The 27,598-nt window shown below is 39.6% G+C and overlaps 4 protein-coding genes across 5 annotated transcripts; 2 read left to right on the top strand and 2 right to left on the bottom strand.

The window, feature by feature from the left end:
• Nucleotides 1-1,529: 1,529 nt before the first annotated feature.
• Nucleotides 1,530-25,165, top strand: mospd1 (motile sperm domain containing 1). 2 transcript variants are annotated; one of them, XM_072439899.1, is made up of 7 exons: nucleotides 1,530-1,652; nucleotides 4,206-4,472; nucleotides 4,863-4,938; nucleotides 6,610-6,839; nucleotides 7,695-7,856; nucleotides 8,996-9,030; nucleotides 25,154-25,165. In XM_072439899.1, the coding sequence occupies exons 2-6, from the start codon at nucleotides 4,319-4,321 to the stop codon at nucleotides 9,025-9,027; spliced, it is 654 nt and encodes a 217-aa protein (XP_072296000.1). In that variant the 5' UTR covers nucleotides 1,530-1,652; nucleotides 4,206-4,318; the 3' UTR covers nucleotides 9,028-9,030; nucleotides 25,154-25,165. The 2 variants fall into 2 exon arrangements, with proteins under 2 accessions (XP_072296000.1, XP_072295999.1); XM_072439898.1 differs by lacking the exon at nucleotides 25,154-25,165 and having other exon boundaries at nucleotides 8,996-10,728.
• mmgt1 (membrane magnesium transporter 1) lies at nucleotides 14,657-18,867 on the bottom strand. The gene is made up of 4 exons (XM_072439896.1): nucleotides 18,730-18,867; nucleotides 16,874-16,926; nucleotides 16,683-16,786; nucleotides 14,657-15,725 (listed from the first exon to the last, which is right to left on the bottom strand). Exons 1-4 carry the CDS (start codon nucleotides 18,827-18,829, stop codon nucleotides 15,572-15,574), a joined length of 411 nt encoding a protein of 136 aa, XP_072295997.1. The 5' UTR covers nucleotides 18,830-18,867; the 3' UTR covers nucleotides 14,657-15,571.
• Nucleotides 19,026-20,930, top strand: pfdn6 (prefoldin subunit 6). The gene is made up of 4 exons (XM_072439897.1): nucleotides 19,026-19,234; nucleotides 19,361-19,431; nucleotides 19,720-19,844; nucleotides 20,389-20,930. Exons 1-4 carry the CDS (start codon nucleotides 19,171-19,173, stop codon nucleotides 20,507-20,509), a joined length of 381 nt encoding a protein of 126 aa, XP_072295998.1. The 5' UTR covers nucleotides 19,026-19,170; the 3' UTR covers nucleotides 20,510-20,930.
• Nucleotides 24,854-25,752, bottom strand: her5 (hairy-related 5). Its single transcript, XM_072432431.1, has 3 exons — nucleotides 25,618-25,752; nucleotides 25,425-25,526; nucleotides 24,854-25,342 (listed from the first exon to the last, which is right to left on the bottom strand). Exons 1-3 carry the CDS (start codon nucleotides 25,663-25,665, stop codon nucleotides 24,854-24,856), a joined length of 639 nt encoding a protein of 212 aa, XP_072288532.1. The 5' UTR covers nucleotides 25,666-25,752.
• Between the last annotated feature and the right edge of the window lie 1,846 nt (nucleotides 25,753-27,598).

Below are 27,598 nucleotides of genomic sequence, written 5' to 3'. Positions count from 1 at the left end.
GGGATCTCCGTGTTCAACTTCTGCTGCTCCTCGCGGAAAGCGCCGCCTCGTTGGCCCCGCTCGGCCCGGATTGGCTGCGCGAAGAGTCCCGTTATATAAAAACCGGGCGTGCGAGCCGCGGTGAGCCATTGTGCGGAGGAGAGCCACGAGGCGCGGCGGCTCCGCGGCCCCGCGGCCCCGCGCGCTCCTCCTGAAGCCGCCAAAACAAGTCGTGTGCGTGTGTTTCTGCGCCGCTTTTATTCCTCTCTTAGTTTGTGATGCTTTTTCAGATTGTTTTTGCTTTTTTTCCAAGTGCATCCTTCAGAACGAGCTGTTTTGCATTGTTTTTTTTACCATCTCGGTCGTTTTTAGGCCTAATGAGTTTTTACAGATTGCATTTCCCGCATTTTTGTGATGAATGTTTATCTTTGGGCCTAGAGCGTGTTGTGTTTTCGTGCTACAGTAACTAGGCTAACAATAAAAAGCATATCTTCACATACCAGTTGTAACCACTTGTGTTATTATACATATACAACGGACCTATAGAAGTCTCGTTTAAACTATGGTGTTGATATTAAAACTACACTGTTGCATTCGTTGTTTTGATAAAACATTGATATTATGGCTGTGTAATAGGATCCAGAGCCTAGATTTATGAAACAATTAATATAGAGTGAGTTTCCAGGCTGTCCCATGACCTCGTGCAACATAGGACAAATGCTGCTGCCACATTAAAGCAGACAGTATAGATTTGATTCTTACTGTATAGCTACAATCCAGAAGTCCCACAACACACACACCTGTAATCTATGCTTTATAGCAGAAAATTGGTATTATATCTAAGCCGAAGTGGGCTTAAGCTACAGATACTCGTGGGAAAGTCCTTTGCTTCTCTGTTTAAAGAGTCTGCTGGTTATAAGCGGGTACTACATGTTAATACAGTCGACGCATTTTGTGGCAGGATGTATACGTGTTCAATGTACGTAAATTATGAACAAAAAACAGTTGCGTAGCGTGGTGTCCGACGTAAAGGCACGTTCTCACGCACGTTCTCACGCACGTTGTCTAGTCCGATGAGGCAAATTGAACACTAGAATAACAGTCGCCCTGGCAACCTCCAGAGACCGAAGAATCCAAGTCCACCAGCCATGTTATGACTGTAAAACGCACTCTGGAAACCCGTTCAAACAAACCCACGCGTCTCAGCTTCAGGACTTTCCCCCCCATTCAACAGATATAATATTTAGTTGTGAATAGTTCGTTGCTATGACGACGGTGCTGGTTTTTATCACCCCGAAACCCGCGGAAAAGAGGAAGCTGTAGTATGTTTAGGGGGAATATTCACTTTTATAGTTCAGGGATAGAGTTCGTGCATTTTTAGGGCCACAAACACACCATTATATATGCCTTTAAACCCTTTGATTCATAAATGTTCTACTTTCTACGTGATTTTATACTAGAACGCAGCTTTTTCCACATTCACAAGATGGCCGCCGCGATTGCCAGGACAACAAATCCCACACTAGCTCTAGCTTTTCTTACACCCACAATGCACTGCGCGAGGGCTGCATAAACGACAAAGAAAAAGGGCCAAAACAACAACACCAGGGTGGGATCTGAACCTAAACTGGCGATATCTTCCACGTTAAACCCGCCCGCGCCCCGAAAAGAAGGTAAACAATGAAACCTTTACGCGAATAGCATTGAAACGTGTTCTTATTTTGAGATGTCACGTCCTGTAGCTGGCGTAAAGTGTGTTTAAGCGACATTTTTTTCACCATTTGTACGAGCTTGCTAATGCCAGCTAGCTAGCCTTTACGGTGTTGTTTTGTTCATGTTGAGCCTTTAGCTGACGTTAGAGTCTTTAAAGTTTACCTTCAACTTGTAGCGACTAAACCAGGAATACAGGACACAGTCAAGACTAAACTAGGCCTTACAAAACTAGAGAAAACCCGACAAACATTGGACTAAAACAGGACTAACCCGCGATTAAACTGTTATAAGCAGCTGTAATTATGCTGGACCAAGCCGAGACTGTAATGTCACTTGAGTTTTTCAGAAATCTGTGCACGATCTTGCCCTCTCTGGCATTTATTTGGTCAAATGTGTGCTAAAAATGACACTTAATAAGCGTGTAATAACATACGCGACGTCGCCCTCGACTATAATCATTAAATATGCATCATCAGTGTTTTCCCTGCGGTTTGTTTACATTGTTTGTTAGCTCGTAGCGATTACGCAGCACATTTATGTCAAGTTAGCTGACATTTGTACCACCGATCGGTCGATTTGGTGAATACGTGTATAATTTCAGTTGTCTTGAGTGCGAGTCTATGTAAATAAACGAGTCACATCATAAAATATCCGCTGTTTTTTTTTAAACGAGGGAGAAAAACATTGTATAAGGCGTTGCAACATTCGACTGTGTCCATGTCAACACGGGCGACCACGTGATCCCCACATGGCGTCGACACCGCACGTGTTTTTGTCGTCATAATATCTGTTTTTAATGTGTAATGAGTGTTTGTAATGTTTTAGTAACGCGGTAATAAACGAGTCATTAACGTGTAAAACTTTGTAGTTGTCTCGCGTGTACAGGGCATTTTACACTGGGCACTGACTTCTAGGATGTATTACTCTTAATGGGTACTAAAATGATGATGATGATTCTTATTATTATTATGATAAGGATGATGACTATTGTTTTTATGATTCTTATTATGTCTATGTTTAAATTACAGTCACTGCTGCATGGGTTTCGGTTTCCTGTCAGTGGCACCATTTTGAGGACTGTTTTGTTGTTGAATATTTGCTCTTAAATAGTTAATTTCTTTGGCATTGGCAACAATCCTAATCTTTTATCTCTTAAACCCATGGACGCACACGGTTGCCATGAAGTCCTGTTCAAATGTGGTTGAAGTGTAGCTTAACCTTGACCTTAAACTGTTTTATATGTTTTGTTAAATCATCGCATGTCAAGTTAATCCTCAATAAATCCAACCTAATGTCTAGACAGGAATAAAATCCAACTAAAATGTCCTTAACATAGAGAACATATCTGTTAAAAGTAAGACTGCAACTAATGATTGTTTTGCTTACTAAGTGATTATTCTTTCGATTAATCTATTAGTTGTTTAGAACATGAAATACATGTAAATATGACATTTTTACTAAATTTTTTCCCAAGTGAAGTTAAGATGACGCTGCTTGAGGTCGTCCTGATACAGTATATCACAGATCAAATCTTTTTTTTTTTGAGGAAAAACGCTAAAAGTACATGTTTCCCCGTGTCATTTTGATTTCATTCCTGCTTTGTGCGAGTCATAAAACATTTCCTCTCATGACATGTTTTGGAGTCTGTTTATTATTCCATTACTAAATTAGTTGACAGTTATCTCAAAATTGATCAGTTGCAATTAACGTGTCGCCGCCCTATTTAAAAGTCCAAGCTAGATCCCCCTAAGAGGACAAACAAGAAGAACTAACCAGGACTGAACAAGTAGATTATATGATTCACACATGTTCACACACTGGTTTGGTCCTGGTTTCATCCCGGTTTTGTTGTCTCAGTGTAGACTTGGTCCTCTTCTGGTCCTCTGCTCTTTGACGAATGTGCGCATGATTGTGCATGTTGTGTTCACGTTGAGCCTTTAGCTGACATTAGAGTCTTTAAAGTTTACCTTCAACCTGTAGGGACTAAACCAGAAATACAGGACACAATCAAGACTAAAACCTTACAAAACTATAGAAAAAACGACAAAACTTGGACTAAAACAGGACTAACCCGCAATTAAACTGTTGTAATTATGCTGGACCAAGCCGAAGCTGTAATGCAACTTGAGTTTTTCAGAAATCTGTGCACGATCTTGCTCTTCCTGGCATTTATTTGGTCAAATTAGTGCTAAAATGACACTTAATAAGCGTGTTATAGCGTATGCGACGTCGCCCTCAACTATAATCATTAAATATGCATCATCAGTGTTTTCCTTGCGGTTTGTTTACATTGTTTGTTAGCTCGTAGCGATTACGCAGCACATTTATGTCATGTTAGCTGACAATTGTACCACCAATCGGTCGATTTGGTGAATACGTGTATAATTTGAGTGTATGACTGTGCCCCAGAGTAAGCAGAAACTCACAACCCGCCTTTTTTTATATGTAAATCGTGCCGCACTTTGCAGACTTTCCTTCACTTTCTACTATTTGTATTGACACTCTCGTTGCAGCACTGTGTTATGGACTACAGAGGCTGAGAGCTTCCTGAAGGGGAGAGATTGCGATCGCGCGAGCCTGAGGCGAGCGGGGCAGCTGTGGCACTGAGACAGAGCAGCGGGCGCCAATGCAGCAGCAGCATCGTCAGCCTGATCTCGTGGAGGGCAGCCTTCCCGTCTTCGTTTTCCCCACCGAACTCGTCTTTTACGCAGATGACCAGACCTCACACAAACAAGTGCTCACCCTCTACAACCCCTATGAGTTCGCCCTCAAATTCAAAGGTTTGTACAGAGACGGTAAACATGTGTAAATACTATGGTAAGCTGTCGTAAAAAAAAGTACATTGGAAGTTCACATTACCATAAAAATCCTACTTGATGGGTGAGGCAATAAATAAATCAGAAAAAGTTAAGATGTTCCAGTTGTTCGATTTATAATTATTCAATACAGAAACCGATGTATTTGATATAAACTATGAAAATGGAGAATAAGGGAAGTTACGATCTCTCACGCTCTTTATAATGTAATTTGAAGTGTAGAATTATGCACTTTTTACACACTATATCTACAACTTGACCTAATTAAAGCAATCTGAACATTTCTCGCTTTGACCAGTTCCATTTATACTGAAAGAATGTTTTGATCTCACAGTCTTGTCTTTGCTTTTCTAGTTTTATGCACGGCTCCGAACAAATACAGTGTTGTGGACGCGACTGGAGCGGTCAAACCACAATGTTGTGTCGACATGTGAGTAGTTCTCTCCAAACAACACATGTATTCTTCATTTTGTACTTAAAAACAAGGAAAATACTTGATGATATGTCAATTTTATGCCTACTTGATGTATTCGGGCTGCAGTCGACTAAAGACAGGCTTAAATATATCACTGAACAGCACAGTTATTTGTAAAAACACAGAATAAACTCATGATTTGCTCTCAAAACGCCAGATTACTCACTCAGTGCTTCCTCATTTCTGTGGCGCTCCATATATATATATATCTTTATTATTTATTTATTTGAATTACAGTGCGTATTTATCAGTGTTCCAGCAGCAGCTTCAACATAAATATGCCAAAATTTACATAAAAGCTGCATTTCATCTGCAGATAAAAAACATTAAACATTGAATAAAACAGAGAAAACAGAGACTATTTTCAGTAATGATAAAAAAAAAAAACAGCCAGAAACAAAAAAGAACAAGAAAAAAGCACAAAATCATCAAAATAATTAGTCAAGTTAATCATATATTCAGTATTTGTCCCAAGAAAAAGCAGAATTTACACAAGAATCTAAAATGAAAAATGGCAAAATATATATTAAAACCTAAATTGTGCCAAATAAAGTATAAATTTGTACACTTTGAATAAAACCTAAACAATGTAAACCACCTACAGCTTGGAACAACCTCCACGTTATGACCTACTCGTGCCCACTTGAGCGACAGCCGAGAGGAAAGACGCTTTTTAACTGGATGAAAAGCCTTTTGTGGATTTGTCAGGAGCAGCTGGGTTTAAAAGAGCGACGGGAGAAACGGGACGCTGCATTAACGAGATCGGGACGAGGACAAAACGGCTCGGGACGTATCACGCTGCATGTAAACCAAGTACAGGATGTCGTAAAGGTTTAAGGCGGGGCTTTTAAAACGTTTCTAAGATGACGAAATAACAAAACGCGCAAAAGACTTGAACGAGTTTGAAGGAAAAGGTGCGAAACACTTCACGAAGTCATGGAAAGTAGTTGTCAATGTGATGCTCTTTGGTGAAGGGGACGTCAATGTATAGAAAATATATATGTGAATAAACAAGGCACTTTCTTAATGCCTTTATTAATTATGACATGTCGCAATGGATCTGGTCAGGGGGAGGAACAGGAACTCGCTGGTTTCCTTTGTTTATTTGTCCGTTCTTTTATATTGCTGCACGTGTTCACCGTCTTAAAACGTCTTTCTCTGTATTTATTTTCGGTACGTTTAAAGGTGCACTGTACATAACGTGTTTGTTTCCTGCTCGTCTCCAGGAGTTTGCAGTAAGAATGGGCGGTAATGACAAAAATGAATGTCTCGGTGTTTTCTGGAGCTTCCTGAAACTATTGACAGAAATGTGCTAAAACGTGTCTTTAAACGCGTTAGCCAAGGTGGAATTGTCAGACAGATGTGAAGTCTCAGTCAAATTGAACGCAAAAGTGCAGAAATATCACTTTTTTGAAATTTTACAACCAAACTTTTTCTAATTCGTATGATTAATCAGGTCTTTTTTGCATTTCAACTCAAAACGATAACATTGATGTTCAGATTTTGCGATATTTTCACATTATTATCTAAACGTTGATGGTCTCATCTCGTTTTGTGTCTGTCTGACGTTGTAACACCCTTCGTGCTCCGTAAGCTCCATGATCTTTGACTTTTCCGCCCGCGCAGAGTCATCCGCCACAGAGACGTCCGCTCCTGCCACTTCGGCGTCTACGATAAGTTCCGGCTGCAGGTGTCGGAGCAGAGCCAGAGGAAGGCGCTCGGCCGGAAGGAGGTGACGGCGACGCTGCGGCCGTCGTCCGCGCACGACCCCCCGACGCCGCGGCCCCCCGACGACGAGCGGCGGAAAGAGCACGCGCCGGACGCCGAGTTCTACGAGCAGGCCTCGTGTCCGACGGGTGAGGAGAGCGGCAGGGCGCGGCCACAAGAGGGAGCCGTAACGCCCGATACGCAGAGAAGCGGCGGTAGTATAAAGAGCAGGCGTCTTCTTTTGATTCGTGGTCAGTGGTTCTCGTGGCTCAGCACTCTGTCTAATTTAAGATTTACTCTGCACAAAGAGGCAAAGTTAGCGCAATGCTACAAGTCATTTATCAACGTATGCGAATGAGAGACTATTTTTCCCAAAACTCCTGACTGAAATGAGCCCCAATTCAAACTGAAGTCGTCCTTGAACCCGTTAGAGAACACACAATTGGCTGGACTCTTTGTGTAGCTGTAGTAGTTTTAGCCTCTGATTTACTCTGATCAGAATAATAATATACACAGCGATGCTAATCTAACGGGACGTAATTGCAGACGCGGCTGTCTTCACTCTCACGCGCATAACGTGTTTTCTGTCGGATATATAGCTCACTATTTTACATTTTTGAACTCTAGGGTCTTTTTTTTTTGTCTATTTCTTTTTAAAGAATAGGAAAGCAAGTGAGTTGTACAAAGCTGTGGGTAAATTAAGGCACAGTAAGGCCACATGCTTTTATTTTGGGGCTTTAACAGTTTGGTTGTTAAGCCTGGTTTGGAATCTGTTTTTGGTTTATTCTTAGTGTAGTTTAGACTCATTAACCCACAAATAATTTCTAGTTGTCCTCGTTAAGATCTAGCTGGGCCTAGATTGGTAATAATTTGTCAAACTGGAGAAAAACTCTTTAATCGTTTTGTGTTTTTAGTGAAATCCGTTGTCCTCCCGGTGTTTTAACAGCGCTTTTCCTCTTCTCCCCCTGGCCCCTCCCCCTCTCCCCCTGGCCCCTCCCCCTCAGAGCCGCGCCCTGTGGCTGGCGGGCCCAGTTTGTTGACGGTGCTGCTGGGCCTGGTCTGTATGGCGGCGCTCATGCTCCCGACGCTGGGCGAGCTGGAGTCTTCTGTGCCTCTCTACCTCCACTTAAGTGTTAATAAGAAACTAGTAGCTGCTTACGTTCTCGGTGAGTTCAAGACGCCACAACATGCACACAAAAGGCTTAACACGCACTGTCGCGAGCACGGGCCGCGAGCACGGGCCGCGAGCATGGGCCGCGTCCGAACGTCCACGCTGCGTCCGAATGTCCAGCAGGTGATAAACTAGTCGGTATAGACCACAATGCACCGCGAGAGTCAAGAAAACAACAGTGTCAGGAGCTAATGAACAAAGCATTCGTAAATGTGTTAGTTTGATAGTTTCCCATCTGGGACAAACGTCTAGTCCTAAAGCTGGATCAATATCATTATAGTCCACACATTTTTCAAGTGCACTGAAGTCTGATAAATTGTGCTATCGTTTAGTACATTTGGGATTATACTGCCAATAACACAAAACATGACACTATTCTCTCAGATATCATCCTTTTGGGGCGTATCATAAATGTTAAAACAGGCGATTTTCCCAATTTAAAGGAAAATATTTACCTGCATTTTATATCTTCATACCAAGATTTACCAAGAACAATATTAATGTTTCGTTCAATCAAACATGAGCAACAGGCCTAGACATGTTATTAAAACAAACATGGCAGACTTTAGAGTCAAACACATTCTAAAATTCAATATCACACAAAATAATAGATCAAGACTTTTCTAAGACTTCAGGAAAGATTCTAGATTTAGTATTGATTAGTAGCTAGTTTTTTTTTGTATTTTAGTATTATATTTCTTTAGTATTAAATCATCTCTGTGTAAATGTCTCAATAGGTCAAAAGGTCACAATATAGTCGTAAAAATAATCATCATAACCATTTAGAAGCTAAATTAAGTCTAATCTATCGGCCAAAAAATAGACTTAAATGTTTTTTATCAGGCTTTTTTGTCACAGTTAACTTTATTTTGTCTTTCAGAAAGTAACATTGCGTAAAGTCGGTCACAAACTTGAGGAATAAATAACATGTCAGACCAAAGGAATGAAAGAAAATGAGAGATTTCACTGTTGTTTAGTCTCGATAAGCGTGAAGAATCGTCAAATCGTCATGTTTTTTTTAACACTGACATTTGACATCGTGACACCCCCATAGTCACAATAACACATTTTCACCACAGAAAAAAACTTGTTTGCGGCAGGCCTCATTCTCGTGTTTGTTTCGTCTTTTCGCAGGTCTTCTCACGATGGTCGCCCTCCGCACATGACGCAACGGAACCGACTGTGGAAAACACGCGTTAAATGTACAAAACAAACTGGCGTCCGGCTATAGAGCGACACGCCAATGACACAGCGGTGTATATTGCGGTATGGCGGAGCCGTCCGGGGCGCTAGAGGAGCCGGCCCCGCCTTGACAAAGGGGAGATTGTGAAGAAAACGAGGCCAGTCGAGTATCAAAGGCCTCGGAAACTCTTGTGTTGTTTGTTTGTTTTTTACAGTAAAGGGTGAAGCGTGGAGGGGTTTCGGTGTAAGATGTGTTCATGTACAGCTAAGCCCAAAGCTGTTCCTGGTTTATACTCATATTCTGAAGAACGTTTTATGTGATCTTTTAATGTGCTGTAATTTACACAATCTCCAGCAGAGGGCGACGATAAGACGACCAATCCGTTCTTTGTGCTTCAGTAGAATAAAAAACAGGATTTCTACAAAAATAGTCAGAATATTTTAAGAAAACATCAAGAATGGGCTAAAATGTGCCTGTAAGTGTCTCAAGTATCGCCAAACGTGTGATTGAACCATGAAATGAACCTCAAAAGTGCAGAAACATCACTTTATACCCTTTTTTGAGGTCATTTTAAATAGTTTTAATCATAGGCGATACACTCGATATTCTAATGTTGCATATCTACAAAATATGGGTGTCACAATAAACAATTTTATTCATTTTAATACATTTCTGTTGCAATTGTTTTTGCAGTAAAGTTAGGCGTAACCTCTTTTTGAGTGCGGATTGAATTGAAATGATGACATTTTCCATCTTAAACAGTCATTTTTAGTCCTTACTGTTAAATTGTGACCTGAACACTCACGATTGTCTATGTTGACCGAATGATGTCAACACCCCTACACCAGTACGAGCTGAATTACGAAAGCAAAGGAGTTTAAAATGATTTCAAAATGCCTAAATAAAGATAATATCTGTTCATAAACTGTGAAACAATCCATCATTGAACAGTTTTGAGCAGATGGGGGGAAATGCGCCACTTTTTGTAAACGCAGCTGCCCCGAGGCGACCTGACAGAGATGTGGCTGCCATTCTGCGCAAACAAACTCCCTCGAACTTGTTTGCGGAATATGTTTTGTAAGATATTTTTTGCGCATTTTGGAAGAGAAGCCAATGGATCTCCGGTTTCGTGATTGGGCTCAGCTTTCGACTCCGATCTCGTCCTTGGTTTGGACTCTGGTCTGGACTCTGGTCTGGATTTGGGACTCTGCCTTAGACTCTGGTTCGGTCCCTGGTTATGTTTTTAGCCTGGTCTGGTCACTCTGCCTCCAGGTCTGCGGTTTGGTTTTGACTCTGGTCTGGACCCTGGTCCGGACCCTGGTCTGGTCACTAGTTTGGTCCGTCGCCTGGTCTTTCATCTGGTCTCTGGTATTTTTTGTTTTCCGGTCTAGTCTCTGCTCTGGACCCTGGTCTCTAGTCTAGTCCCTGGTCTTGACCCTGGTCTAGTCCCTGGTTTGGTCTCTAGATGGACCCTGGTTTTAGCTATACAGTCCCTGGTCCGGTCTGGTCCCCGGTCTGGTCCCCGGTCTGGGCCCCGGTCTGGGCCCCGGTCTGGTCCCCGGTCTACTTTGGGCTCAGCTGTACATAAAGATTGCGTGCTTGTTTTGGACGAAGCGTAGAGTTTGTGTGAATCTGAAGTTTGTCTCTTTTACTTTTCTTTGTTTCGTTTTGATGTTTCACCAAAGTCTGTTTCTGGAGACGCTTGTCCGTCTGCCACATCCACTTGTCATCAAATGTTGAATAAAGTCTCAAAGTTTGCCAAACGTTTGGTTGTGTTACTGTTTTCTGTACATGTGTGTTTAGTCCTGGTTTATGCTCTTTTTATCACGATGGAGTTTGGTTTAAACTCTCCTCAGAGCTGGTTTGGGTCGGCCACCTGGCTGTTTCCATGGAGATGACATAAGCTTAATAGGCCCTTCAGACGCTTTGTCAGCAGAACGTTCAAAATGCCACAAACAGACCAAACATCTAAATGTTTTTAAGTCTTTAAAACTAAGAAATAAACAACAATTTTGAATTTCCAAAGTAGAAATATCAATTGGTTTGTTTCTCCAGATCAAAGGATGGAAATGTTTTTAGCCTCAAAATGATATTTGAGCTTCATATGTGTGTGATATTTTCCTGATGCTGATCCAATTTCTAATCAAGGCCAGACAAGGCTCTTTATGATCCCAGAATACAGTGAGTGTCGTGTCTCATGAACGTAAGACTGCAGAACACGCTTCAATGAGTTTCATCTTCAACACTAAATATAATATCACTTTATCTCTTTATTTAACGCTGAAGGGCTTTCTAAAAGTGTAGGAAAGAACACATCTTGTCATGTTTTTTTAAAATAATGTGTTTGTATTTATACTTCAAATGTCTCTAGTTTCAATTCTGGTTTAAATATCGATTAGTATCCGATTTTCAACAACTTTACAATGAAATTTGTTAATGTAACAAATGCAGCTTATACAGGATTTGGACGAGGATTTGAATTACAACAAGTTCAGTCAATAAATCTCAACTAATTGCTGGTTGAAAGGATCGTCAACTAATCGAGTAATAAAAGGATTGATAGAATAGATAAGGCTTGAATTTAACACGGGAATTTTTTTGGGATGAAAAATGACTTCAAGCGGCTTCACTTTAACTTTATCCTGATGTTGATTTAGTAGAAATCTCATTCACTTTCCTTTTATAACCTAAACAACCACCAATAATCCATTGATTAAAAAAAGAAGGCCAAATGAATCAATTAACTAAATAATACCGTAGTTGGTTAGATTTAATGATTTATTAAGTTAAATTATGTCACTGAACAATAGGCAAGGCAAGGCAAGTTTATTTGTAGAGCACATTTCATACACAAGGCAATTCAAAGTGCTTCACAGCAGGAAAAATGCATTCAAATCACAAATAAATTACAGAAATAGAAATACAATAAAATTAACTAAATTAAAAATGATCAATCCAACTGATTTTCTAAACTAATAAAATCACAAACAAAAGAGAAGAGTGCAAAGAAAAAATCCTTTCAGTCATATGCACAGCTAAACAAAACTGTTTTTAGCTTAGATTTGAACATTGTCAGAGTAGAACCTGTCTCACATCTTCAGGAAGACTGTTCCAGATTTTAGCTGCATAAAACTGAAACGCAGATTCCCCATGTTTTGTCCTGACTCTGGCACCAGCAGGAGGCCGGTCCATGTTTTGTCCTGACTCTGGGCACCAGCAAGAGGCCGGTCCCTGAGGTCCTAATAATAATAATAATAATAAAAATACTTTTACTTTTGTTATGGGTGTTGAACAACACTTATTATTATCAAATATACCCTTAGGGAAGACTACGGAACGGGGAAAATAGCATGATATTAAATCCAAAATTGTAGATGAAAATAATACTACATTTTTCAAAATGATCCAGCCCTAAACACAAGTTTACAGCCTTTCAAAGCTGGTTTCAATTCAGAATTTGTTTAAAAAATAATGTTTCTGAAATCCCAAATGCAAGAAACACTGTCAGTTTGATGTACTTAAGAACCATTTATTATAACGGTTGCATTGGTGCAAAATGTATGTGGTGTTTTGTTTAAAGGGTCTCACAGGTTAAGGATGGCTGACAACGTTTAAGAGAGAATAACATTTAGTAAAACATAAATCTTTTGAAGCATTTGAATTACTTTTGTGTGAAATGATTCAGGGGTAAACTTATGACATTTGTCTGTGACAACAAACAAAGAAGATGAAGACTTCCAATTTCTATCTACTCTCTTCAGAACCATGGACAGAGAAGAGATAAAGAGCTTCATTCAGAAGAAATAATATGGTTCAAAAACAAAAACAAAGCATTTAGAAAGATTTAAAATGTATGATTTTATTTTAAAGATAAACTGAATTAGTTGTTTATGCTGTGCATTTAACCACATTGTCTGTTTCAGCATATCTCACCGTCCCATCACCGTTCATGCTCATGCTCATGTTTGTGTTCATGTTCATGTTCATGTTCGTTCTTTGTTGTTTGTTCAAACTTATATATTTTATAAATGAGTTAATTTTTCAAATACATGCACTTTCTGTTGTTGCAAGGATTGTTTTTTATTTGTCCACTCCACCTGTGAAGCAGGTTGATGAATAGCCACAGTTTTGACCTTTCATGCATTTTTTATACATTTCATTGTCTTCTGACAACAGGAAAATGGCCTTTCTTAAACTATTTTCTCAAGCGTGGTGCGTGTCTGTATGAGTTGTATTATTTTGAACCACAGTTTACTTTAATTCTGTGTAAAATGAATTAACTGATGGTGTGTGGATGATTTTACATGCTGTAGATCAGGGGCGCACACACATTTTTGGCTCACGAGCTACTTTTATGTTCAAAAAGCTGGAGCTGCAGCACGAGAGTAAAATATTAATGCCACTTTTGTAAAATTGCGTAAAAGGTTGGAACTTTTATGAGAATGTTTTGTAATAAAACTTGAAAATGACTGTGTTGTGGCTGATTGTCTCCTGTTTGTAATAGTTTTGTGTTGTGTGTCAGAACTATTTGGAGTTTAAAGATGTCATATTTTTAATGATCATAAAAGGAGATGATAGAATAAATACATGGCACACTCGACCTTGAATACTTTGGGGACATCTTGTGAGCAACTGCAAACTCACTGTTAGTTTCCCAACGTATTTAATATGAAATAAAAGCATATTTTAAAGGTTAAATATATTTAAACATTTAAATTTGATGATGTGAGACATTTAAGTGAGAAGAGGAAAAATACCAAGACAACATTTACAAACACAAAAAACAAGTTCTGAGCAAACTTGTGTTTCAAAGTACAGGGCACATGAAAATATTAATTTATTCAGCTGAAAATCACTATTAAAAATTCTTTATTGCAATTTATTTATTCAAATTTATTTTATTTATTTTTAAAGTCTTTAATTTGAAGAAAAAACAATATTTAAGTTCTGGGGATATAAAAGTAAAAAAGACAGGAAGCCACAGTTTATAGAAGACTTATTCTGATTCCTTTAGAATACGTTTCTGTTGGAGAGTCGTCCACCTGCTCGTTTCCACGGTGACGTTCTGAACTCACTGACACTGACCTGCGTTCCAATAAAAAAGTAAAACACACAAACAATATGTAAATTGCAGATGACACTGGCAGGACGTTTGATGAAATTCTCCAGTCGGTCAAGACGAGTCAAAGCGGTCGCGAGGCTCAGATTTGTGATGGAGTTTAAGAGCTCGTCAAAGAGAAGTAAATGCAGCCACTTCACAAGAAAGACAAGAAGCAGTGCTTACAATCACACCCATTGAACAAAGATCAGTCTTCTCCAAAGAAATCTCAATGTTCAATAGAAATAACCGTTTGACTCGTCGACCACTAAAGCATCAGTTTCACTCCTTTATCTTTAGTAAATAAATACTTTTACCTTCAATGGTTCAACTTTCAAACACTTTGCTGCTGAAGAACAAACTACGCCCAGTGAACCACGGACGTGAAGGAAAACGCAGGCAGATCTTGTAAAATCAAAATGCTTTTATTAAATTAAAAACCGTAATAACAAAAAACAACAAACAAGGATAAACCCTTTTCCCCCATAATGAATGTACCTTCCCCAGAACTTCAGCTCTTCACAGTATCATTAGCGTCGTTAGCTCAGTCATAACAGTCCGTCCTCAAACATCTCCATCAACTTTTTATTGCAAACTGGACATCGAGGGCCCTGCACACGACACGGCGACGAGAACAGGGGGAAAACAGCAGGTTTCTGATGATAAAGTTGGATTAATGTACATTTATCTAAAACTACGGGTTAGAATCGCATCTCATTATGTTCCAGCTTCATGAACAAAGCAGGCAAATTAGTTAATTAGCAAAATCAAAGTTTAACATTTGTTTTACACGTACCAAATGTTTACTATGAATTTAAGCAGGTTTAGTACATTGATCTAATTGTCTAAATCGTTCATATATTAGAACGTATTCAAAATTACGTGGCAGAGGCCGTTTTTTTGCAGAATAAGTGAGAAAAGGGCGACATTTTTGAAAAAGCTTACACAAACCAAACGGCTTCAGCAGAGGAAATAGAGTTGTCGTTACACCATCAGTTCCGTTCCAGCATAAACGTTTCAATAAAGATTTACCGCGATTGAAAGTGAAACATTTACCAACACAAAATACAGTTTCCGAGCAAACTTGTGGTTCAAAGTACAGGGCCCAGGAGACCAAACACTGCCGCTTTCCTTCCACAACTAAACCTAAATTGAAATATCTTTTTTAAACAGTAACAAACAGGCCTTTAATCCCCCGGGAAAAAGATGGTCGGGGGCGCCGTTTCTGCAGTTTAAGACTCCTATTTACAAAGAAAAACTGAAGGCTTGGCACAGTCAGTCAGAGAGTGGATGAAAGAGTGGCCGTCGTTTCAAATTAGCTTTATGTACAAATTAAGTTAAGGTTAATGTTTGTTTTTCTCTGGTTTCAGTGTCTAACAAAAGGGTTTCTCTAAACATGACGAGGTTACAGGCGGGAAAGGGCTCAGTCTCAGTGCAAGTGCTCCAGCTTGCGTAGTCGCATGGGGTGGGGCGCCGCCTGCTGGTTGCGTTCGGACGGCACTTCCTCCGGCGATCTGAACAGCACTCGGCCTCTGTGGTTGAAAAGGTAGAACGACGGGTGGTTCGTCAACGTGTCGAACGTTCTGCGGGGGGGAAAAAAAGGAGAGACGTGAGTTTTATTATCGGCTCGGCGGCTGAAGGCGGAGGAGGGATCTGGGGCGGAGAGCGGCGACAGGCGCTCTTTCAGTAACCACGGTAACCGGAACCGGCGGCAGACGTCGGGAGAGTTTGCCGCAGGTTTCATGCAAAAGCAGGTGAAGAGGCGGCGTGTAACTTTTCTGCTTTCGCCACGTGCTCGTCTCAAATGTTGTTGTGATTTAAGTGCTGAAAAAGCTCAAGATGAATCCAAAACTGTTCCAACTAAAGGTCAAATCGATGCGAATTGTTAAGAGTCCAGTTTTGATACTAGTTTATGTGATTTCTGGAATGTCTGACAACCTTGAACCAGGGATGTTACCATTATTATGACGAAAAAACAATGACTATTCACGATTACTCCTGTGAAATCTCATCTCTCACATTCATATTTCTCATGTTTGTGACCAGCTTATGAACTGTAACTCAATCCGAATGATACAATAAGTAAATGAAGGTATATTTATATTTAGATGTATTTTTTTAACTGTAGCTTGCATTAAAACCACTTAATTTTGCTTCTACAACTGTCACAATTATTATTTTTTGAAGTTCTTACATTTAAATTCCAACATCCCAAACCGTTTTCATCGCTCAAAAACTTCCCGGTGGAGTCGCCCGCTCGTCTCTGTGGAACGCCACGAACCTTCCAGCTAAACTGTACCTATGGAAACAGATAAAGGTGGCCGACCGTCTACCAGAAAAGTTACGCTTTGCCCTTTCGAGCTTCAGAATCTCGACTCCATTTCCCTGGCTTTCTTCAGTGACGGAACCTCAGGGGGAAAGACGATGATTTACTTTGGGGAAACGCGATATTAATAGCGACCTTTGTCTCCAAAACGTCTCCCTCGTAGAACGCGGAACGAACGACACTCATTAACGGGATTGTTGACACTTTAACCCACTTGTTTTTCAGCTCGGAGGAAGCATCCATTTCTTTGAACTCCCCGGCGATGTGGACAATCCCGTAACAGGTCATGACAAAGGCTAATAACGTCTGCAATACAATCTGCAACAACCAAAAAAAGAAGACGACGACACATTTAACGTCAATAACACATTTTCACAAGTGCGCGCGAAACAAACGCACACTCACGTCTATCGGTAGCGTTTCGTTCTCCTTCTCTGTGAGCCTCATGTATGATCGATCTGGAAACGAAACAAACAGAAGCGCGTGATGAGTTCATATTAGACACTTTTGTGCTTCTCTACAACAAATCCAAATGCAGAAACAACGAGAGGTGGCAAATTATGGAAGTATCAATGATAAAGTGACTGTGAAGATACAGAAAATTTGAATATTAAGCAGATTGTGATGATACAAAATAAATAAAAGTAGTGGTGTAATTCATTGTGATATTGCTGTCATTTTGTGGGTAAATTTACAAGTCTTTTCACATGTGTTTGATACTTAAAACCTTAAATAATACGTTTAAAAGACACAATTGTTGGATTGACAAAATATCAGAACATAGTTATCGGGATATTCGTATTATTGTCAATATCGCCAACTGACGCTTTAAAAATTACAGCTATTTTGCGTTTTATTTAATTTGGCGACTTTCAATTGATCGATTCATTGTTTAAATCCCGAAAAGAGAATGAGATTTTCACTCAATTTGACCCAGATATTAACCTCCTACAGTGATGCCCGTGAATAAGATAAGATAAGATAATCCTTTATTGTCCACACATGGGGAAATTTCATTGATACAACGCAGTAGATACAGAGGAAAAGGACAGATCACAGAATATAGGAAGTTTAAAAAAGACTCTCAATAGAACTCTTATAAAACAAAAACTCCTATAGACAAACCTCCCATTTCCCAACAAGGGATGGAGGGGAAAAATTAGGATGTCCGCCGGGATAACGTGACGATCTCCGATAAGATTATTCTTATTATTACTCGTTGCACCTTAAAGCCAAATTTAGTTCCTCGTTTGTGCCTTCGGTTCACTGACAATGGCAATAAACCCTTTTCTGATTCTGATACTTATGGACAAAATGGTTTCTCCATCAGAAAACTCCCTCACACATGAATCAAGCTCATTTTTTTTAAGACTTCTAGATTGAGAATATTTAGAAATAAACTTGTCTTATTGAGTAACATCAGAAATAGTTGATTACATTTTTTAAAATACATTTTGGATTGATTATAAAAAACCTTGTGCATTTCAGAATCTGTAAAGTCCACAATGACGATTCCATTACTAAATTAGTTGATTATTTCAGCTCTGACTCATGTTAAAAAATGTGTTTACAGATTTATAAGAACTAAAATACGTATTTACAGCGAAACTTTTTTTTTTTTAGATCATTCTATTAAATATTTCTGACGTGCCAATTCCTTCGTGTTTAACAAAACACACACGCACGTTTTCTAAGCTCTTTTAATAAAATAAAAAAACAATCTTAATGCGTGTAAAAAAGATTGAGCAATGGATTTATCACATTGGCAAATCAATGTAGCAATTTCCCGTCGTTGTCTGCAGCCAAAATGAGTCACAAAGAAGAGTCATGACTTAGCCATAAATATAAAAAAATGAAAAAAGAACCTTTGAGCAGAGGAAATGTTGAATTACAAGCAAGATTTCCACTTAGTCGTTTATTACAGACAACACATAGATCACCTTCAAATGAATGGGAAACGGCACCAATTGTTCCGATACGATTTGGACACATTTAGGCCATACACGCGGCTGTGAATTCAGGTTTAGTTTGAAGATAAAAGCAGCACAAGTGTTTTTAAACGACAGCTGATCGAGCAGAATTACATCTTTTCCAAACGCCGGATATTACCGATGCTAAACTGCGCTAGCCTCCGTTAGCATGGTTACTTCGCAGCCAAGGCCCGAGCGGACATTTATCAAAATATCCCTCGCCATCAAGCCACAAATTCAACACGCACATGCACCGACACTCGCGCCGGCATTGCGCTCGTTTTAACTCACGTTGTGCCGCGGAAAAGGCCGCATGAGCTAAAGCAAAAAGACCGACTCCGACAACACCTTTCCAAAACGACGACGCCATCTTGAACTGAGGCAAGAGCATCGCGGCGCCACAAAATAATACCCGAATTCGTTTTAATTGTCAAAACACGGAAACATCTCAACGTTTTCTGATAGGTTCTCACGTTGATACATATATGTAGGCTGAATTGTTATGTCACTTGTAGAATATGGTCTATTTTATTCGATTTATCGCAATTGGAAAGTGAGCATCGCTGTTATTTTGAAAGAAACGGAAACACGGTTGCCGTATCCGGTTGCTTGTCCACCCTGGGCTCTTCATGTGGTGCTAAACTGCATCATCTACCAACGTATATATCTTAATTTCTCTACATTGCTCGCGTCATCGTTACAATCAGCCTAAATTATTAAATTGTTAAAAATATGGCTGAAGCGATTCAAAAGAAACTCAAAGCCGAAGTAGAAAAATTCACACAGATTCAGAAAGGTTTGTGTTAGCTTCAAAGCGGTGCATGTGTTAGCAGCTACCGACTTCATAAGGAAAACGAGCAATGTATCATAAAAAAGTATAGTTTAATAACATGAAAATGACTGTTATTTGTTTGTTTTATAGATGTCAGCAAAAGCATGTCCTTACGACAGAAGCTCGAGACGCAATTGACAGAAAACAACATTGTCAAAGAGGTATGTCATTTTATTTATAATGGGTGAATATAGTATTAAAATAAATGCATGTAGTCAATGATTTCATTTCAATTATAAAGATTTATATGGAAAACGTTCAATACGGAATATTCTTGAGAGCTATTCTTTGTTGTCTTTAGTTGCCTGACCAGCTAAGACCACACACTTCTGCATTTGAACAGAATGTAGGAGGCTGGTCATGCAACTACAGCACTAATATTGTACTTATGTATGAGTAAATGTGATGTCAGGATTTGTGTTTTCAATTGATGTATTTCTCTTTTACAGGAGATGGACATGTTGGACAGTGTGAACACCGTTTATAAACTGATTGGTCCAGTTTTAGTAAAGCAGGATCTAGATGAAGCCAAAGCTACTGTCGCTAAAAGACTGGAGTATATCAATGGAGAGATGTAAGTACCTGGTGCTCGGTAACCTCTGAATGTACACCGTTAATTTACATGATATATTCTCTAAATTCAATGATAGGAATGTGTTAATATGTAAACATGTATCACAAACGTACACAAATATCACCTCATACCTTTTTTGAAGGTTTACAACATTACTTTTTTTCAATTTTATTTTTAATTTGCTCTTTTTTGTAGCTTTTTTAACTATAAATGAATTACTCCATACTCACATTTTGCATCTCTTCTGAATTTTGAGTTTATTATTGAATCAGTGTCCTTAGAGATGAGGTAAACTCAGTCTCTGCCTGTTTTTAAATCACTTTTAAAAGTGCGACTTTTCTCATTAGCTTTTAACTTTCTGTGAGGTTATTATTATGTGGTGTATGGCACGCTTAGTTTTATTAATTAAGTTGGTATTGTATGGTATTATGATTATATACAGCTGTAAGAATGAGAAAAGGAAAACTAAATTAGGTCATGGGTGTTACATGTATTCTGATTTGTAGATTAAACGCTAACGCCCTGTTTTGTGGTCTTGTTTCAGTCAAAGGTACGACGCGCTGCTAAAGGACATGGAGAAGAAGTCTGACCAGCACAGAGAGGTCTTGTCCAGTTTACAGCAGGAGTTTCAGAAGGCACAGGGGCTCGCTGTGGGAAAAGCATGAACTACCGCGTCCAACTGCACACAAACACAAACACAAAACATGTTCACATTCAAAACAGTTAAGTGGGCGTTCTAAGTAAGGAGTTACTGCTATTATAAATGAGGACTCTGTTTTCAGCTTGAATAAAAAGAAAAATGAAAGCCAAGCCAGTGAGCAAATGGTTCTTGTGGTATTCATAAACACCACGTTGCATTTTGTTTGAATTGATCTCAATGTTTCATTCGCTTGTGGATTCATGTGTTCTCCGCCTTTATTTCTGTAATTTAATAAAATGTTATTTGCGCAAATGTTCATCTTGTAAAATTAGCCCTTCCAAATAACTGTGGTCACTATTGTTTTCACAACATCAACGCAACAAACTGCTTGTAGCATATGTGTTATTTGTTAATACAGTTTCTTTTTCATTAAATACAGAACTTTGTTGCTCTTTTCAATGGAATCATTCATAATCATGCATACAATGAGTAATAACATACATGTGCTACCAAAAGGCTTTAAACAGTATCTAATTCTTTAGATAAAGTTGGCGTGTATAATTCTAAACTTTTCTGTTGAAAATTCTGAGCTGATCCAGTTTTAATCCTGGTACTTGATGGTCCCAAAAAGAGTCTTTTAAGAATTTCTCATCAATAATATTCCAAGCAACAGAACAGTCCCAAAACAATGCTTTACCTCCTGACAACCACATTTTCTCCAGCAGTCAGAATTTTGACATTGAATTAAATTAAATTTATTTTTGCAATGCCCGAAATCACTACAGCAGTCGCCTGGAAGGTCGACAGCGAAAAACAGATTAAACAATGTTCATAGGAATTTAGTGATGTCCCAGCATCACCTGTCCTTAGACCCTCCTCCTCGTCAAGGAAACCCCACTAAACCCTTTGGAAAAAAGTAGGAACACAGTGAAGGAGAGATCAGACTCCCTCATGACGGAGCGGCAGATGCACTTCCATTTGCACTGTGGAACCACTGAGGAGTGATTGTGTGTTTTTCCATTAAGCTGTACATACACTTTCCCACTTCATCCGTCAAAACAAATGTAGATATTCTTTCCCATTTAGTTTTTATACATTTAGACTGTCCAAATTATGAATGCATTTATATAATTAGATATTATTCCCCTTGAAAGTTTGAATTTATCATTTCACATTTCTGAGGGTTATCATTGCTTAATTGCTTGATTATAATAACTCCTTTTTTGTTAACACCTATACAAGTCATGTTTCTCCAAGTCAAAGGATTCTTCCAACATATCAAAGCTTTTCATGTGATTTTCTTTTGCAATCTGGAGAAAAATATTTTCTTATTGGAACATGGCTTTAGGTTTAAAATACGCACCAACGCGTTCCAGTCTTAACGTGGCCTTCCTCATGGTGCAAATCTGTGCTGTTCGGCATAAACCAAGCAGATTAATACTTTAACATCTTTGTTTAGGTTGTTTGTTTTTATCAGCTCCTTCCATGTTGTAAGTATTCTCAATATGTTTCCATTGAGCTTCATATTCTGGGTCACACCTGTACAGCAATGCTCTGATATCATCTTAAATAAAATCATTTTTCAGGCATGGTAAACCTCAACCTCCTTTTTCTTTCAAATCCGATGTGAGGTTCTTTCCTTGCCATTCAAACCTTGAGATTGTTTTGGGCCAATCATTTTAATTGCAGAGGCAGTGGTGAGCACCAGAGCAGCTGCTGCTCCTCCTTCACAAACACAGAGAAAGAAAAGCTCAGTGGTGGAGCTTTGTCTAGAAAGAATAATTTATGTAAACGTCAACACTGCTTTTTACCACCAGCAGAGGATTAAAACTGCTTCAATGAGTTAAAGAAAAATGTTCCTTTACAGTGATGTGAAAGGATGCATTAAAGCACTGCATGGAATAAAAGGCAGTTTTATCCAATTACCTGTTTTAATCTCTTCAGCACAATATGTAAATGAGGGAAATTATGTTATCTGCAATATAAACCCACTGACTTTGCTTGACTGTATTTCATGGAAATAAATTTGTCATAAAACAATGTATAATTCATTATGGCCACACCTGGTTTTCAATGTCCAAAGCTAATCGAGACTTGGGTTACTCTGATGCGAGATCGCTGAACAGAAAAGCTGTGGTGTTCTTCAGACACTTATATTTCCTGGTTTGAATCTGATTAGACTTGTTGAGCTGTTAGCTCTCAGCTCATTGATCTCAACTGGAATACTCTTTGCCTGATCCAAGAGATGCTTTCAAATGTGGTTTGCTTTGTAATGGGCAGTTACATGTATAAAGGCAATAAACTCCACAGAAAGGCTCTACAAAATAATAATAATAATGATGATAGTATAAACATAGACTTAGGCTTATTAGTGTGAAGTGTGTACAATATCAGCAAAAAAACCTTGCTTGTAGCTTTGAGGGATCTTGGGATCAGTCATCCTGGACGACTGTAGGATTAAAACAATAAATATAATATTATTGTTGATAGTATTAACCCTTAAATGAAGGCATGAAGCACATTACAGACCAGAGCAAACATATGCAGTGGTGACAATGATGACAAATGCATTAAAACAACATGACCTGCTAAATGATGTGCGAACTTGGAAAGTGTTCAAACTGACACAGTTTAAGTGCGTAAAGATAAAGCACGTACCCAGCTGTTCGCGCACGAGCCCGCGCGCTCTGTGGCGCGTGGGTCTCACCTTGAGGTGAGGAACACTGGGAACGGCATCGACACGTGGCCAACTGGACTGTCCCAGAACACAAAACACAACACATTCTTCAAATGGTTTCTTTATGACCTCTGAGGTCAAAGTTCGGGTGGTCAGGTGGAGAGAAGTATCTTCTTATTGATACTTTCACACAAATGTGTACAACATTGCACAAACAACAACAAGTATCTGGGCATCACAATAACATAACTAATTGTGTTAATATGACCTTTAATAAACATTGTGCACTACTCTTACTCTGGTTTCCATGGGTTTATATGGACCTAAGCACAAACATCCGCCGCTCCCTCCAATGCCATTCACCTTTAAGATATAACAATACAACTTACGCCAAATAGACCCATTTAATTCAATTCAATTTATTTTTAACACCCAATATCACAACAGTAGTTGCCTCGAGGGGGACAGTGAATAAGTAGATTAAACAAGGTTCTAATCTCATTGTGTTGAATGTACTTTGTCCTTGGGAGTTTCTCCAACAGGTTCAGGAGACAAAGGAGCCTCGCTGCAGAGCCACAGGGGAACGAAGTCTTCATTTGTTGTAACGATGGGAAATGAGACGCATCACTGCGTTATGTTTAAAATATGGAGAGGAGAGTTGTATCCATTCAAGTTGATTTGTTTTGCGCCCAAAATTGCCCCTACACCTGTGGAATTGTGGGCTAATCTGCAAAGATTGTCTGGCCATTCACTTGCCATTAACGCGTACTTGATGTTGATGGGCCGGAGGCTTTGATGAGGTTCGCCAATTAATGGCTCTGTTGAAATGCAAATCCGTCCGACAGCGGCAATCGATGGTTGTACAACCGCGAGACTGTGTCCAATCTACAAAAAAAAGTCTATTGTCTGGAATATGACTCTCTGCACACAGAGAAGGAAAACCAGTCATGCGTAAATTACGCACAGTCGTAGGACGCAACACAATTCAAGTTGAATACTCTATAATTACAATTTGTTTTAGGCGTTTCGTACTCACTAAATATCAAAAAATATAAACCAACGACAAAATAATTTTGTTTCCACAACCCTGGGTCCAGTGCGTAATCTGGCACATTGCGTAAAACATTCACGCAAGACAGTGGTTGATATGAGTTATGTTATAATTGTTTCATAAAAACCCACCTGGATAAAGGACAGCGCCATAAGGTGAGTCTTCACATGTTATGAGACATCTGGTGCTCATTACACAGCCATTATCACATTAAACACGGCATTGATGTGTCCATTAACGACCGCCTTTCAGACCAAAGATGGTCTGTAGTTGTAGAGAAAGAGGCCACTTCACGGGATGAAAGAAAGGTATTTTTATTGTACCAGACTAACAATGTTGCTTATAAAAAAACAACTTTCCAAAACTCATGTTCAACAGTACAGAGACATTTTCACAAGGTAAAAACACAAGTGTGTTTTAACTGAAATCATTCACTCGTTTCATGTTGTGTTTCAGCAGCCAAAAATTACAGACACAAACTAAGGTGCAAATGATGCTTCATTCAAAAAAAAAAAAAAAATGTAGAGATTCTGTTCTGTACTAAAGTACAAGTTCTGCAATCTGCACATGCCTTTACATATTTACAAATGTACAACAGCTGCGTATAAAAATATAATCTTTATCTAAAGTGTTCAAGAGTTTCACTGGGGCCATGGCCTCCACACGGTGTCGCTGTTGAGCTTCTGTGACATGAAGCTGCTGTGCTGAGTCTGAGTGTGGACCAGGCTGTGCCTCTGGAGCTGTGGAGGAGAGAGACCCGGGGATGGAGAGCACATAAGAGCCCTGCCGAAGCGCCCCGGGGAAATGAACTGGCCCGGGGCAGAGACGTGTCCACTGGGTGAAACATGCCCCGGGGATGAGCCCAATACATCCAGGGATGAGGCGTACGTCGGGGAAAACTCCAGCAGACTGTGGCGCTCACTGTCCTGCGCCGTGTTCGCGATGAAGCTGCTGACTCTGCGCAGACAGGTCCTCATGCCGTCATCATAGTTCTGCTGTCTCGCCTCCTCCTCCTCAAAATCAAGCTTCTTTCCAAAACGAAGAGCCTTCTTCTTCTGAGTTTCAGCTTGTAAGAAGACAACCACGCTCTCCAAGATCTCTGCCTTTTCCACTTTGGAATTTTTCAGCCTCTAAAAGATGGAAAACACAATCACGCACTGACATTTTTACAGACACTCACCACTGACAGTTGTGGCTGGAAAATAAAGTTACCTCATCGTCCATGTTTTCCAGCAGCAGAAGTCGCAGTGTCTCCAGGCTGTGGTTGATCCTCTCCCGCCTGCGTTTCTCAATAACAGGTTTTGCAACTTTGGACTGGGAAAGTAAAAAGACAGTTTTAGTGGCGTGTAACTTCACAATGAGTGCTGCGTGACGTCATTAAACGATGATCTTGTGCCGTCCTTACCCTCCTGGAAGTCCTCTTTGCCTGGGTTTCTGATGTCACAGCTCTCATGATGAAAACCTCCTGGGGTCAACGTAAAACTGGACTGTTTGAGGCGCGTGTTTACCTTCCGCGTTATAAGGGCGTCGCCCGAAGGCCACGCCCCCGTCCATATACGCGCATCTCCAATGGGACGAGGCTATCAAAGTCAATGGGTCCACTCCCCTCTCTCCACACGAAAGGGGGGATTAGTATGCATATTGTGCCCACATGTTGTTATTGTTGTGGTCAAAGCTTCAGTGCCCAAATTTGCACAAAAATATCTATGTAAAGATAGTTACATTTATGCATTTAGCTGGCCAAACCAGAGAGACAGAGAGAGTTTTGACATCAGCCTAAACTATCCCTGACTGTGCACTTATATATGTTTGAGCAAATTCCTACTGTTTTGTTTTAACTCTGTGGCTGATAAATGTTCATAAAATAGCAGTTATGGTGAAGTCAGCCAAAGTTGGCCACAATAGTAGGGCAGTGTAACTTCAAATCATCAAAGAAAAGACCACATCTAAATCAGGTCTATAGCAGGACTATTTCAGGCCTAAATTTGGTCCAAACAGGTCTTAATTAGGAATGCACCATTGCCACAGCAGTTTTACCCAAGAAATTACTCAAGAAAGAGCAGAAATGTGGAAAAAAAAACCTCTAGATCCCACAGTTTGTTGATATCATTTAGTCTAAACCTTATTTAATGCATGCTTTGATTTAATCACCACTTTTCTTAGGCTATATATTGCTGTTCTATATTTTCTATACATAATGTGACCAACGCGCATTATTCTTATGTTGTTTGGGAATTTTGTTCTCACACTGACAATGGCAAAATGCTCAAACCTTTTTATTTGAAACATTTGGACTAATAATGTACATGTTTGCATTTAAGCTTTCTAAAGCCTAAACTCTAAAGCCCCTAAAGCTTCTAGTCTATAACGCGTTAATCAGAATAGACTCAAATGGGCCTGTGTGTTGTGTCTTTCAGCCTTTAGTCCTTGATAACAAGTTTATTTATGTAAAACAGAAAAATCAACAGTTCATGTATCTGCTTAAAACCGGGATTTGCCAAAGTTGTTTCAGTAATGTTCTTATGCGTCTTCCCTCTGCACTGGTGCGTCCCGGCCGTGCGTCGTTTCCATGGCGCCCGGTGCGCGTCTAAAGGCCGCGCTAATCGCTCTCTCTTTGATTTCAAACGGAAGTATCTGAGGTGAAAAGCCCCTTAATCTCCCCCTGCTGCATGGCCCTGATCGGATCATCCCGGTGTTATCTGCGCCTTTTAGCCCATTATTGGGATCAGGCCCGGCCGCCAACGCAGTGCAGAGAAAGGCACAGCAAAACTTCAAGGCAAGCGGACCGTGACTTAAACTTTAATCTCCAAAATGAAAGTGAACGCATTGTGGCAAGTCGCATTCAGACTTGGTTAGAGGTGAGACTGTCACTGGAGAGCAGATGTGGGTGCGGCACAAGCCTTTCACGCTTGTAATTGCCTTAAAGTGTGAATAGTGCACTTAAAATCTATTTAGCACAAAAATGTGATGGACCACTCAGTTCACATGTTTGGAAATGAGTCAGAGGCTGATGTCTGAAGGTTTACACTGAACATAAAAATACTGTTAGCCCAGAGTCTATATACTGAAGTGAGCTAAATGGAAAACAACAAAACTAATAATAAGTAGCATATATGAAAGGGAGATGTTTTTCTTATTTTTAATTCATGCAGTGTGAAAAAAGAGGAGACTTGATGGATTAACTCCATAGCAAACACTCTTTTATGAACTTAAATTATGGAAAAGCTAGATTTAAGCAAAACACACAAGAACAATCCATAGTTCACGCTCTCACACAATCACAGCCATATTCCAATCAGCATCAGCATCATTCACACCAAGGCGCCTGTGATAACTGCGTGTCTTATCTTGTTTATTCTTTATCTTTGTTAATGTCTTATCAAAGT

The sequence above is a fragment of the Eucyclogobius newberryi genome, unplaced genomic scaffold (assembly GCF_026437365.1).
Source record: "Eucyclogobius newberryi isolate DKJ021-1_F unplaced genomic scaffold, fEucNew1.0.hap1 SCAF_11, whole genome shotgun sequence".
NCBI lineage: Eukaryota > Metazoa > Chordata > Actinopteri > Gobiiformes > Gobiidae > Eucyclogobius > Eucyclogobius newberryi.
This window is presented reverse-complemented; position numbering and strand designations above follow the sequence as displayed.

What these genes read in the sequence shown, in the direction of transcription:
- mospd1 (XM_072439899.1), top strand. Translation starts at nt 4,319, where the DNA reads ATGCAGCAGCAGCATCGTCAGCCTGATCTCGTGGAGGGCAGCCTTCCC. An exon ending in GTTCGCCCTCAAATTCAAAG is followed by an intron (nt 4,473 to 4,862) that starts GTTTGTACAGAG and finishes TTGCTTTTCTAG; the next exon opens with TTTTATGCACGGCTCCGAAC. An exon ending in AGTAGCTGCTTACGTTCTCG is followed by an intron (nt 7,857 to 8,995) that starts GTGAGTTCAAGA and finishes GTCTTTTCGCAG; the next exon opens with GTCTTCTCACGATGGTCGCC.
- mmgt1 (XM_072439896.1), bottom strand. Translation starts at nt 18,829, where the DNA reads ATGCTCTTGCCTCAGTTCAAGATGGCGTCGTCGTTTTGGAAAGGTGTT. An exon ending in GGCCTTTTCCGCGGCACAAC is followed by an intron (nt 16,927 to 18,729) that starts GTGAGTTAAAAC and finishes TTTCGTTTCCAG; the next exon opens with ATCGATCATACATGAGGCTC. An exon ending in TCCTCCGAGCTGAAAAACAA is followed by an intron (nt 15,726 to 16,682) that starts GTGGGTTAAAGT and finishes TCCCCCCCGCAG; the next exon opens with AACGTTCGACACGTTGACGA.
- pfdn6 (XM_072439897.1), top strand. Translation starts at nt 19,171, where the DNA reads ATGGCTGAAGCGATTCAAAAGAAACTCAAAGCCGAAGTAGAAAAATTC. An exon ending in AAAACAACATTGTCAAAGAG is followed by an intron (nt 19,432 to 19,719) that starts GTATGTCATTTT and finishes TCTCTTTTACAG; the next exon opens with GAGATGGACATGTTGGACAG. An exon ending in GAGTATATCAATGGAGAGAT is followed by an intron (nt 19,845 to 20,388) that starts GTAAGTACCTGG and finishes GTCTTGTTTCAG; the next exon opens with TCAAAGGTACGACGCGCTGC.
- her5 (XM_072432431.1), bottom strand. Translation starts at nt 25,665, where the DNA reads ATGAGAGCTGTGACATCAGAAACCCAGGCAAAGAGGACTTCCAGGAGG. An exon ending in CAAAGAGGACTTCCAGGAGG is followed by an intron (nt 25,527 to 25,617) that starts GTAAGGACGGCA and finishes TTACTTTCCCAG; the next exon opens with TCCAAAGTTGCAAAACCTGT. An exon ending in TGGAAAACATGGACGATGAG is followed by an intron (nt 25,343 to 25,424) that starts GTAACTTTATTT and finishes TCCATCTTTTAG; the next exon opens with AGGCTGAAAAATTCCAAAGT.